At 42.2% G+C, this 12,214-nt stretch overlaps 3 protein-coding genes across 15 annotated transcripts in view; 2 read left to right on the top strand and 1 right to left on the bottom strand.

The window, feature by feature from the left end:
• sick (sickie) overlaps positions 1 to 5,801 on the top strand; it is a 140,260-nt gene extending 134,459 nt beyond the window's left edge. For 9 of the 12 annotated variants that reach the window (XM_089864912.1, XM_089864920.1, XM_089864915.1 and 6 more), the window contains 11 exons: positions 171 to 307; positions 379 to 578; positions 653 to 854; positions 924 to 1,083; positions 1,151 to 1,341; positions 1,414 to 1,507; positions 1,572 to 1,646; positions 2,576 to 2,963; positions 3,053 to 3,124; positions 3,403 to 3,928; positions 4,016 to 5,801. In XM_089864912.1, the coding sequence (XP_089721038.1) occupies positions 171 to 307; positions 379 to 578; positions 653 to 854; positions 924 to 1,083; positions 1,151 to 1,341; positions 1,414 to 1,507; positions 1,572 to 1,646; positions 2,576 to 2,963; positions 3,053 to 3,124; positions 3,403 to 3,928; positions 4,016 to 4,177 (2,207 nt within the window). In that variant the 3' untranslated portion in view covers positions 4,178 to 5,801. Of the gene's footprint in view, positions 1 to 149; positions 308 to 378; positions 579 to 652; positions 855 to 923; positions 1,084 to 1,150; positions 1,342 to 1,413; positions 1,508 to 1,571; positions 1,647 to 2,575; positions 2,964 to 3,052; positions 3,125 to 3,402; positions 3,929 to 4,015 lie in introns of all 12 variants that reach the window. The other 3 variants (XM_089864914.1, XM_089864913.1, XM_089864911.1) reach the window with 3 other exon arrangements.
• Positions 5,802 to 6,595: 794 nt separating this feature from the next.
• Positions 6,596 to 11,915, bottom strand: LOC149709558 (uncharacterized). Its single transcript, XM_089864922.1, has 7 exons — positions 11,780 to 11,915; positions 11,606 to 11,692; positions 11,367 to 11,498; positions 11,186 to 11,279; positions 9,171 to 9,416; positions 8,133 to 8,482; positions 6,596 to 7,505 (listed from the first exon to the last, which is right to left on the bottom strand). The coding sequence occupies exons 1-7, from the start codon at positions 11,831 to 11,833 to the stop codon at positions 7,167 to 7,169; spliced, it is 1,302 nt and encodes a 433-aa protein (XP_089721048.1). The 5' UTR covers positions 11,834 to 11,915; the 3' UTR covers positions 6,596 to 7,166.
• LOC149709557 (uncharacterized) overlaps positions 9,166 to 12,214 on the top strand; it is a 27,870-nt gene continuing 24,821 nt past the window's right edge. Inside the window, exon 1 of one of the 2 annotated variants that reach the window (XM_089864928.1) lies at positions 9,166 to 9,305. In XM_089864928.1, coding sequence (XP_089721054.1) covers positions 9,266 to 9,305 — 40 coding nt within the window. In that variant the 5' untranslated portion in view covers positions 9,166 to 9,265. Of the gene's footprint in view, positions 9,306 to 12,097; positions 12,203 to 12,214 lie in introns of those variants that run through there. The other variant, XM_089864927.1, reaches the window with a different exon arrangement.

Below are 12,214 nucleotides of genomic sequence, written 5' to 3'. Positions count from 1 at the left end.
CAGGTGGGTGAATGTTAATTATTTTAGCGGAACCTGACCACCACCACCACCACCATTCATCATCATCATTAGGTCTTAGTAATTAGTAATTAGCGGGTCATCATCTTATTTAACCTCTGTTCAATTTTTGCTTTCTTCGCTGACAAAAGTTGGTATGTATCATTCCCCAGCCCTGCAGGAACACCGTATCTCGCGGCAACTTTCGACGGACTCTGTCTCCAGCGTCAACTCGGTTTCGAGCGCCACCAGCACCGCCTCCAAGTCCGGTGATGACGCCAATAAGAAGAAAAAGTCCAAGAAGGGATGGGTAAGTCTCCCGATAAGTCCACTCCACTCAACAACGTGAGTGACACTGACACTCTTTGGGTCGCGTTCCAGTTGAGGAGTTCCTTCAGTAAGGCCTTCTCTCGGAGCAAGAAGAATCGTCACGGCTCCGTCTCGGACGTCGAGGACCCCAGACAATTCCAATCGGATTCTTCCACGCCCAATTCACCCCTTTTAGGGAACTACGGTAACGGAGCGCCCACCAATCAGTACGTCAACAACAAAGTTGCCGCCGAAAATGCCAAAATGAACGAGTAAGTACCTTAGCTTGGTTTCTCTCCCCCCCCCCCGTTTCTTTGTGGCTTTAATTTGGTGGGATGGAACTTAGCGCTCATCTGGCGGCCATGTTAAGGGGGACGCGTCATCGGAGGGACAGTGAGTCGAGCGGCACCGAGAGTAAAGACGAGCAGACGGAAGAGTTGCGTAAACAACTCAGGGAGAAGGATATGGTTCTGACCGACATCAGGTTGGAGGCATTGACGTCCGCACATCAGTTGGAGGGTCTTCGCGAAACCTTGAATAAACTAAGAGTAAGTATGACCTCCCTTGACCCTATTGGAGAGTGAGGCCTTAATCTTGGTCATCCATTATCCCCCAAGAACGAAATGTCCAGTTTAAAGCAAGACAACGAACGTCTTCAACGTCTTGTTTCCAGTAAGTCCTTGGCGTCGTCTCAGAGTTCCTTACCTTTACGGAATAGCGTCGAGAGTCTCGATAAGAGACTCAGTGTGTCTGAGCAATCGGAACATCAAAGCGTCGGTAAGTACCTCCCCCCCTTATCTTTAAACCGCGTTAAGTACTTAGTGGCTTGCCGTTATTATCGCAGACGTTTACCTAAACGACGCGGCCAACGAACGCGACGGCAAGCGGGTAGTCATTTCGGCTTTTCAGGGTTGCCACGGCCAATTCGACAAGTACAAGACTCAAGGTAATAACCGAGTCTTGATCGGATCGGTCGTAGTCAGTGGCAAAACCAAATGGGACCTATTAGATAATGTCGTCAAAAGAACTTTCAAGGTATGACGCGCACACCCTAATTCTCCCGCGTAATACATGTCCCCACCATTGAAACGTTATTGTCGCGTGCAGGAATACGTCTTAAGGGTGGACCCCGTTTCCAATTTGGGTTTAAACGCCGAAAGCGTCTTCAGTTACCACATAGGAGATATCGCGCGTTCCAAAGGTACTACTTACAATTACTTTGTCCCTGTTGAAGAAGTTCGGATTTTAACTTATTTCGTCTGTAGAAACTGAGTTACCGGAACTTCTTCCTTGCGGATACTTTGTCGGCGAGAGTTCCGACATTCAAGTGGTCATTAAAGGTAAGGTTCCTCCTACTTAATTGGCTGGACATATCTTAGGGGCGGACTAAGTAGACTTTATGGGGCGGACTAAGTAGACTTTATGGGGCGGACTAAGTAGACTTTATGGGGCGGACTAAGTAGACTTTATGGGGCGGACTAAGTAGACTTTGTGGGACGGACTTAGCAGACTTTGTGGGACGGACTTAGCAGACTTTGTGGGGCGGACTTAGCAGACTTTGTGGGGCGGACTTAGCAGACTTTGTGGGGCGAACGTAGCAGACTTTGTGGGGCGAACGTAGCAGACTTTGTGGGGCGAACGTAGCAGACTTTGTGGGGCGAACGTAGCAGACTTTGTGGGGCGAACGTAGCAGACTTTGTGGGGCGGACTTAGCAGACTTTGTGGGGCGGACTTAGCAGACTTTGTGGGGCGGACTTAGCAGACTTTGTGGGACGGACTTAGCAGACTTTGTGGGGCGGACTTAGCAGACTTTGTGGGACGGACTTAGCAGACTTTGTGGGGCGGACTTAGCAGACTTTGTGGGGCGGACTTAGCAGACTTTGTGGGGCGGACTTAGCAGACTTTGTGGGGCGGACTTAGCAGACTTTGTGGGGCGGACTTAGCAGACTTTGTGGGGCGGACTTAGCAGACTTTGTGGGGCGGACTTAGCAGACTTTGTGGGGCGGACTTAGCAGACTTTGTGGGGCGGACTTAGCAGATTTTGTGGGGCGGACTTAGCAGACTTTGTGGGGCGGACTTAGCAGACTTTGTGGGGCGGACTTAGCAGACTTTGTGGGGCGGACTTAGCAGACTTTGTGGGGCGGACTTAGCAGACTTTGTGGGGCGGACTTAGCAGACTTTGTGGGGCGGACTTAGCAGACTTTGTGGGGCGAACGTAGCAGACTTTGTGGGGCGAACGTAGTAGTAAACCTTGGATGACATTCTGTAGGAACGAAGCAAAACTCGGTTGACGCCTTAGCGTTCGAGACTTTGATCCCAAAGTCGATCGTTCAGCGTTACGTGTCCCTCTTAACGGAACATCGAAGGATTATCTTATGCGGACCCAGCGGGACGGGGAAGACTTACTTGGCTCAGAAACTGGCCGAATTCTTAGTATTAAAGAACGGGAAAGATTCGGTGCCGGGAACGGTGGCCACGTTTAGCGTCGACCATAAATCGGCCAAGGAACTGCGTCAGTATCTGTCGAATGTGGCCGAGCAATGCGAAAGCAGCGAAGCCGGTGACTTGCCGACGGTCATCATCCTGGATAACCTGCACCATGTCGGATCCTTGGGCGAAGTCTTCAACGGCTTCCTGAGTGCCAAATATCACAAGTGGTTAGCCTTTCTCTCTCTCCCCCCACTTACGGTCACCTAAGCGCTTTTCAATCCAGGTACTACAAAAACCCTTCTTTTAATCCTTTCAGTCCTTTTATTATCGGAACCATGAACCAAGCTACCTGTTCAACCACAAATCTACAACTTCATCACAATTTCAGGTCAGTTATTTGTATAATTAGGGTGTTAAGGGTGTTTCAAAAGGGATGGTGGTACACGTGGTAGAGCCAAAGTCCAGTGCGTTCTATGGTCCAATTTGAGTTGAAAATGTTCTGTGGCATTTGGCCCTCAACAACTTTGCGTCATAGTCACTTGACTCCAAGATACAAAGACTCAAAATTGATTGCCCATGGAACCATGTCCCACTGTTCTTCGGTCCTACCACCCTTTATGGCTTAGAATGGTTAAACTAAGTGATGGGGGGGGTTGACGTGATTAGGTGGGTGCTGTGCGCCAATCATATGGAACCCGTCAAAGGTTTCTTGGGTCGTTTCCTTCGTCGTAAACTTCTAGAGGAAGAAATCCGTCAAGGAAGTCGCAACCCGGAACTGACCAAGATGGTCGATTGGATGCCCAAAGTGTGGCAACAACTGAACAAATTCTTAGAAACGCACAGTTCATCGGATGTCACGATCGGACCCCGACTGTTCCTATCGTGTCCTTTAGACGTCAACGCCTCGCGAGTTTGGTTCACGGACTTGTGGAACTACAGCGTGGTGCCCTATTTGTTGGAGGCGGTGCGAGAGGGATTGCAGTTGTACGGGAGGCGCGCCCCTTGGGAGGATCCAGCCGCTTGGGTTTTGGAAAGCTACCCCTGGAGTTGCTCGCCCGGTTCCCGCGATTGGCCCCAACTCTTGCGTCTTCGACCCGAGGACGTCGGCTACGAAGGTCACCCGGGACCCGGAGGAATCGGAGCCAACAAGAACGCGCACGCGGCTGGAAGTGACGTGGAAACGGATCCTTTGGTGAGATATCTTTTGAAAACTAACTAGGCCACAATTCTGGTTACCTTAAAAGTAGGTCTAATTGAATTTGAAATTGATATCAATCAGCTCAACATGTTAATGAGGTTGCAAGAGGCGGCGACCTATTCGAGTCCGCACAGCAACGACAGTGATTCTACGAGTCAAGACAGTCACGGCGCTTGTAACGGTGGCGGCGCCACTCTACGCGCTGATGACGTATTGAATGCGGGAATCGAGTCAACTCTTTAAAAACAAGAACCTCCCCAAAAGAGAAATCATAGTGCCTTACCTCGTTAAGTTAATCACTCCTATGAACGATTTGGGCCCGCCTTCCGCCCGCCCTCAAGGAAACGCCCCTTATCCCACGAGGAAACTCCCCCTCCCTCGAGGAAACGCCCCCTCCCTCAAGGAAACGCCCCTTTTACCACGAGGAAACTCCCCCTCCCTCGAGGAAACGCCCCTTTTACCACGAGGAAACGCCCCTTTTACCACGAGGAAACGCCCCTTATCCCACGAGGAAACTCCCCCTCCCTCGAGGAAACGCCCCTTATCCCTCGACGAAACGCCCCCTTTCCCACAAGGGAACGCCCCCCCTCCCTCGAGGAAACTCCCCCTTTCCCACAAGGGAACGCCCCCTCCCTCAAGGACCACCGCCCAAAAATCCGAAATACACTCATTGTAGTACGTTTTATTTCCGTGTATTTTATAATATGGACGATCGAGTTCCCTTTTAATGAACTTCCGGTTTTTATCGAAGCAGCAGTTCGCCGTTTCCCGTAGACATTTTTTAGAATCGGCCCCAGCGACCATTTTGTTTTTTCTAAATCTTAAGGAAACGAAGAGTATATATTTGGACACTAGGAATGACTTCAATAGACAAAAGGAGGACGACGTTGAAAATTGGCTGGCCTTTCTAACGTTATAATCTATGTATATTCATCATTCTTTGTCAGAATTCCAAAAAAGTGTATAAAAAAAAAACAATTTATATATATATACATTTATATAATATGAAAACCAACTGATGGAGTCGATGATTCGCACTGAACGCGCCTATACCTTATAATGGCTAAGTAATCCTCCGCCATTATAAGGTATAATTTGGTCAAAAGTGAGCTACTTGACAGGGAGAAAAGTCTATTCACGTCACGTTATAATTGGGGTCGTCAAGTGACGTCACGTCAGTGCCTAGGTAAAACGGCAAAGGCTTAGCTTTGGAAGTTAGCGGCCATGTTTGGTACCGTTTCGGTAATTCTATAAGCAAATAGCAAGGGTGACGTCACACTTAAGGATTCTGAGATAGTTCTATAAGCAAAATGTCGAAGGTGCATGACGACCTCCAATATGGCCGCCAGAACCAATGAGGTAAGAGATAAGAGGGCGTGTATATACGTCATGTAGTCTCTATTGCCGAAATTAGCTTAGCGTGCCAGTTCCCGGAGTTTAAGAATGGAGTTCAGTTCAGTTCAGTTCTAAGCATTTTTTTATTTCTTAATTGATGAAAAGTGAAGTAAGTAGACCAGGTTCACCCTTTCTACAGGTGCAGCTTGTTTTTGTCTACTTATTTTTTAACGGAAGTCGCTGTAGAGTGTAAAGTTAGTTGGCAGAGGGGGCGTGGCACAATAATGAACTCGGAACTGGTCTGGGCGTGAGGCGAATTGTCTTACTCCATTGGTGAAAGAAAGAATAAGTTGTTTATTTGGCGTAGTTTAGCTTTTAATTTATTACGAGAAATATCATGATTTTTTTGTCGCGTTTCGCCTTTTTTTGCAGTGAAATAAAAAAGCGTCGCGAATAACGCGCTAAAAACTCAGAGTATTCAAGCCAAAGATGTTTGCTGTAAGAAACGAATAAATGTCTTCTTGCTGTAAAACTCCCCGTGTCGTGTCTTTTATTCGCCTGCCTGCTACCACGCCAATAATCGCCTTTCGCCCAACAGGAACCACTCTCCGTGTAATCGTTGGCATTGATGACCGAATGTGGAAGCTAGACTGCGTGGATATTCGAATTTTGTTTCAAAAACGTAATGGTAAGTTTTTAGGGGCTCAAGGGTTGGCCGTTTTTCTGTTCAAATGGCATCAGGATCACCGTACGCCATTTTGGGGGTACTCAAGAGGCGGGCTAGTAATCGGGGTTGAAATTCACTAAATAGTAGCTTTAGCATCTTCTTGAAAGGGTTCTTTCGTTTGGGGATTATATCGTGAAATACTTCAATTTGTTAAGTCCATGAATACATTCAGCTAATACGGAGTGGGGGCCTTAAGGGGTGAAAATTTAGCCCCCCCCCCCTAATCGTCACGCCCCTGCTTAGATAACCAGACGCATAGCCTTCTCCCCCTAGCCTTTCACTCTGTTAAGTTCGCCGCCATTTTGGTGTTAAAGGAATGAGCCATTTTAAGCCACACCCCTCTGGCCTCTCCCTATAGGAATCATTGTGTAGCCGTTTTCCCTTAACGTATCTAGGCGGGTTTTGTTGGAGGAGCTACCTAGACTAATCATTATGTATGACGAATTCTACCTCACGAATAAAGTACCAACCAATAAAATCGCAGTTAGAAAGGCGTCCGAATTATTTGGCGTGACGCGCGGTTAAATTAACATGGTCACAATTATTCCGATTAGCTGTATGTATTCCCGCGGTAACCATAAAGTCAGTAAAGACCGAGAAGTTTTTAAATGAACATTTTTAATAAACATTTGTAAAAAATAACTTGACATTCTTGGCTTCCAATCAAGTCTCAAACAATTGTGACGTCATACAACAAAACGAGTCAACTAATTGTCAATAGGAGTCATTTATTAAGCGTGGTTGTGAAAACCATACGTCTTCGAAGTTTATCACGCGTCACAAGTCATTAGTCGTAATTTAAAGATAGAACTTTAATGTGACCTAAATTCACAATTGTTCCGGTTGTGACGAAGTCACAAAAGGGTTAACGCCAAACTGCAACGTGATATCATCATCAAATTTGTCACGAGTTTAACTCTTTTAATGGTAGGCCAGTGAACATAGTGACCAAAAGTCACAATTGTTCCAGTAGTTAGAATGAAAGGTAGTGAAGAAGTCACAAAAGATTTAACATAAACACCTTGACGCGTTCACCGTGAAACGTCACGAGTTTAACTCTTTTAATGGTAGGTCACTTGACAATTTTTCACAATGAAAGACTGTGACCAAGTCACGAAAGGTTTAACGCGTTCACCTTGAAACGTCACAAGTTTAACTCTTAATGGTAGATCACGTGAGGGCGTTGTTGGGTATTTTTCGTTTGGAGGGGGCGCCCCGTTTGGCTCTTTGACCAGTATGCATTCTTTTGACGTGTCTGGTCAAATCGGAGCGCACTTTGAAGGAATAACCGCAATAGTCGCAGGAAAATGGTCGTTCACCGGTGTGCGTTCGTTTGTGAACAATCAGGTTGCCCTTTTTCGAAGTGCCGTATTCGCACTCGTCGCATTTAAAGGGCTTATCACCCTGATGCGTTTTGCGATGCGCGTTCAAAATGTGTTTGTGTTTAAACGATAAATGACACTGATCACAGGGAAAAGGACGCTCGCGAACACCGTGAACAACCGCGTGCTTAATAGTAAAATGCCTATCTTATTAAAATACAATCTTAGAAAGGGTACATTTCCACCTAGGAAATTGTACTCTTTCTAAGATTGAATTCAATTCACGTGATCATGTAAACATCTTAGTAAATTGTACTCTTTTCAAGACTGCATTTCACTATAGTTAAAAACTTAAGATGAACACGTGATCATGTAAACATCTTAGGAAATTGTACTATTTTTAAGACTGCATTCTACTATAGTTTAGATGAACACGTGATCATGTAAACATCATATAATTCAATCTTAGAAAGGGCACATTTCCACCTTGGAAACTGCTTGTTTCCGTGTTAAACAGTGCTCTTTCTAAGACTGAATTCTACTATAGTGAAGATGAACACGTGAGTGACGTGATCATGTAATTCAATCATAGAAAGGGCACATTTCCACCTTGGAAACTACTTGCTTCCGTGTTAAACTGTGCTCTTTCTAAGATTGAATTCTACTATAGTGAAGATGAACACGTGATCTTATAATTCAATCTTAGAAAGGGCACATTTCCACCTTGGAAACCGCTTGTTTCCGTGTCAAACTGTCCTCTTTTTAAGATTGAATTCTACTAGGCCTATAGTGAATTTGAACACGTAAAACTTACCTTTAATAAAGTGGTCTCGCTAATGGCTGTAAAATCGCACTGAACGCGCTGGAAGACGCCTTGATTCGCGTGAACGTCACTTTTATGTCGCGTTAAGGAAGAAACCGATTTGGCCGCGAAATCACACGCGTCACACTTGAGTAGGCGCACGGAACGTAGCCGCTGCTGTCCCGATTGCAAAAAGGAGTGATTTTTAACACGATGCGTCGCCACTACTCTCGAATTGGTCGAACTAAAATTACACTGATCGCACATTCCCGTGTGCAGTACGTTATGAACGAGAAAATCTTCCTTCGAGTTCGTGTTAAAATTGCACATTTCACACGTGAAATAACCAAGTTTCGTGAAACCTAGAAGCATAGAAAGAAATTGGAGCGAAAATTAATATTAATTAATTTTTGCTCCAAATTCTTTTAGGCTTCTTCCCCCGATTAATTTCAAGATCCCATCTTGAAATTAATCGGGGGAAGAAGCTTAAATTTAATTCGGGCGGGGGGAAACTTGATTAATCGAGGGGAACTTGAAATTAATCCGGGGGGGGGAAGCTTCAAATTAATCCGGGGGGAGCTTCAAACTAATCCGGGGGGGCGGGGAAAGCTTCAAACTAATCCGGGGGGGGGGAAGCTTCAAATTAATCGGGGGGGGGGAATTTGAAATTAATCCGGTGGAGAGTTGATTAATGGAGGGGGAAAATGCTTGAAATTAATCGGGGGGAAGCTTGAATTTAATCCGGGGGAGGAGGAGACTTGATTAACGGACGGGAAGGAAGATTGAGATTAATCCGGGGGGGACTTGATTAATGGAGGGCGAAAAACTTGAAATTAATCGGGGGGGGGACTTTATATTATTTTTAACTTTTAAGAGTCATTTGTCTTCACCAGATTTTTCAAAAGCACGTTGGGTTGCTTAGTTTTATTTTTGAAATAAGGCTTATTTCCCGCCTTTGAGAAGAATGGCGGAGGGTTACAAATAGAACACAGAGTGGGCGTGCAGGCGGGGGTGGAAGGAAAGGGCTGGTAACTTGTTTAAAGAACTTACCATTGTTGTTTCTCGGCTGACTTTGTGGTCCAGGCGCGCTGTTGCTGGAGGTTGTGTTGCCATTGCCGACGATTGCGGATGTGGAAGCCAAGGCTATGGTGTTTTTATCCATGGTGATTCCGTTCAGTTCTGCAGGTAAGAAACTTTCCTGGTAATTTGTGTTTTCGTCCAATTGGCCACCAAAGTCATTGCGCGTTTCATTACATTCCTCAATCTCTCGCTTGATATTGGCAACTGGCATCGAGTCTGGCAAATATTACGCAAAAATTGCAACACCCTTTAAAGTATTTTTTTGACTAATTTTGAAATTTAGAATCAAAAGTATATAGATATAAAACCAAAAAGTACACTTTATTAACGATGCCCTAGCTGCCTTTAACTGTAGACGACGCGTAAACTGAAATTAGAAAACTATACCCTCCTCTAAATTAACCCCCTACAGGAACTAACCAATCAGGGAAGAGCTGCAAGACGGAAATAGGTTTGTAGAAAGTAGTACGTGATGCTGCCCATCCAAAAGGTAATCTACTCAGTCTCAGATGGGGGGTCGACACTATAGAGCTATTTCAATTCGGGGGGAAAGGAGAGCTTTTGAGGCGGGGTTTCGCCAGTCCCCGCCTAGGCGCCATATTGTGCAGGAAATTTAGCAGAGAGTTCTTCAGCGGCCCGCACGGAGGGAGGGTGAAAACCGGCTCCGTTTATTGGCAGGCCCAACTGTGACGTTTCCCCCCTTCAACTGATATAGCTCTATTCTTTTGGTAGAGGAGTTAGGGGCGGGCTTCTCATATTACAGGGCGCCAGCAAGTTTAAACAAAGTGTACTTTTTGGGTTTTATTCTATATACTTTTGTTGAAACATCCGTCTTTTGGACTAATTTTAGTTTTTTAAACTGAAATTTAATTTATGGACTTAATTCAATTTATTCTCTGGCTTTTAACAATTTTAATAATTTAAACTCCTGGAATTCAACTAACTAACTTTAAATAACCTTTTTTAACTAATTTTGTAAAATACTTTATTGGACTAATTTTACAAATTGAAACTTGTGGAATGTGCTTTGAATATTGTTTTTTTTAACATTCAATAATTTTCCTGGAACTCCCAACTTTGTGACTAATTATGTTAATCTAAACTCATGGAAAATGAAACTCCCAACCCTATCTTATTTTTATTTTGGCAACTCATTTTATACATTAAACTCCTGTCATTTTCATTAACATTTTCAAACTATATGAAACGAAACTCCTGGAATTTTCATTAACATTTTCAAACTATATGAAACGAAACTCCTGGAATTTTCATTAACATTTTCAAACTATATGAAACGAAACTCCTGGAATTTTCATTAACATTTTCAAACTATATGAAACGAAACTCCTGGAATTTTCATTAACCTTTTCAAACTATATGAAACAAAACTCCTGGAATTTTCATTATCCTTTTCAAATTAATTATATGAAACGAAACGCCTGAAATTTTCATTAACCTTTTCGAACTATATGAAACAAAACTCCTGGAATTTTCATTATCCTTTTCAAATTAATTATATGAAACGAAACTCCTGGAATTTTCATTAACCTTTTCAAATTAACTATATAAAATGAAACTCCTGGAATTTTTCAACTAATTTTATAAAATGAAACTCCTGGAATTTTTCAACTAAATTTATAAAATGAAACTCCTGGAATTTTCTTTGACCTCTCCAAACTAATTATATAATTTTTGAACAAGTTTTATATAACTCCTTTAATTTTCATAAACTAATTTTATAAAATGCAATTCCAGGAATTTTTTTGAACAAATTTTATAAAACTCCTTTAATTTTCAAGGAATTTTTTAAAAAAATTATAGAAGGAAACTCCTGGAATTTTCATTGACCTTTCCAAACTAAAACTCATGGAATTCTTTTATTTGTTATCAAATTTTATAAAACTCTTTTCATTTAATATTTCAAATTAATTTCATAAAATTTAAAAAACTCATGGAATTTCCATTGACTATAATTGTTCTCTTACCAGGGACTATAAGATTGTTGACGTCTTTGCATGATTTTTGCAAATTTCCCAGCTGAGTTGCGATAATTAATTCATTTAAATTTGTATTCTCTTCCTATTTAAACAACAATTTATTTCATTTTAATAATTAACAAAATTGCCATTCCAATTAAATCTAATTAACATTAAAATTAAGGCTTACTTTTAAATATTCTACAAGATTTTTTAGCTCCTCATTATCCTTTTCGAGTTTACTAATTTCCTCGCGTTGCCTTTCAATTAATTGTTTATTTTCCGAGTCTTTTTTTGAAGAAGTCTTTAACAAATCTTCAAACTTAAATAAAACAAATTAATTATTTAATTAATCTCTCGTATTTAATTAAGATTAAGAAATAATGCTTCAAATTTAATAACAAAAAATATAATAAACGAAAAACGTACTTTTAAATGTTTTCTTTCAATTTTAAAATTCAAATCTTTAATCTCAGCTTCTTTCCTCAAAAGTTCCTTTTCCAAATTATCCATTACCTAATTAATTAATTTTAATCAAATTTAGAAACAAATATAAAAAGTAATTAAGAATAATAAAATTTAAAAAATTAACATTTTAATTACTTTTTTAAAATCGGAATCTACGTCATCTTCAATTTCAAATGCAGATTTTTCCATTCTATTTTTTTTTTTTAAATCACAAATGAAGTAATAGTAGGTACTGTCAGTTGCCGCCTTTGACTGTATTAAGGTCTATATTTAAATAGCCCTTACTGCCGGTACGCTATTAGACTACGGACAAGGCTTAACATTCAACCAGCGCGGACCAGTCAGGACTCAGGGATTAGGCTTAATTGATACTTTTATTTCTTAAAATACGCACGTTTTTAGTCGCTTTTTCGAGTGTGGATTGTCACCTTCGCTCTGAGTAACGGTCCTTAAAGGATTATCCGTACTCGTATTAATTAATATATGCTTATTTAATTAGTTAAAATTACACCGCTGTGGTTGAAGCTAATGTAGTAGCAGACGAACGTTTTAAAAGTGGTAAGTACTCAA

Source organism: Phalangium opilio, unplaced genomic scaffold (genome assembly GCF_054372755.1).
Source record: "Phalangium opilio isolate 3A_F unplaced genomic scaffold, DU_Popi_V2 ptg000013l_1, whole genome shotgun sequence".
In the NCBI taxonomy this organism is placed as follows: Eukaryota; Metazoa; Arthropoda; class Arachnida; order Opiliones; family Phalangiidae; genus Phalangium; species Phalangium opilio.
This window is presented reverse-complemented; position numbering and strand designations above follow the sequence as displayed.

Excerpts from the sequence above, each read along its gene's own strand:
- LOC149709558 (XM_089864922.1), bottom strand. The coding sequence starts at position 11,833 with ATGGAAAAATCTGCATTTGAAATTGAAGATGACGTAGATTCCGATTTT. Across the intron at positions 11,499-11,605 it reads TTGAAAGAAAACATTTAAAA|TTTGAAGATTTGTTAAAGAC; the intron begins GTACGTTTTTCG and ends GTTTTATTTAAG. Across the intron at positions 8,483-9,170 it reads TCAGCCGAGAAACAACAATG|GTTTCACGAAACTTGGTTAT; the intron begins GTAAGTTCTTTA and ends CTATGCTTCTAG.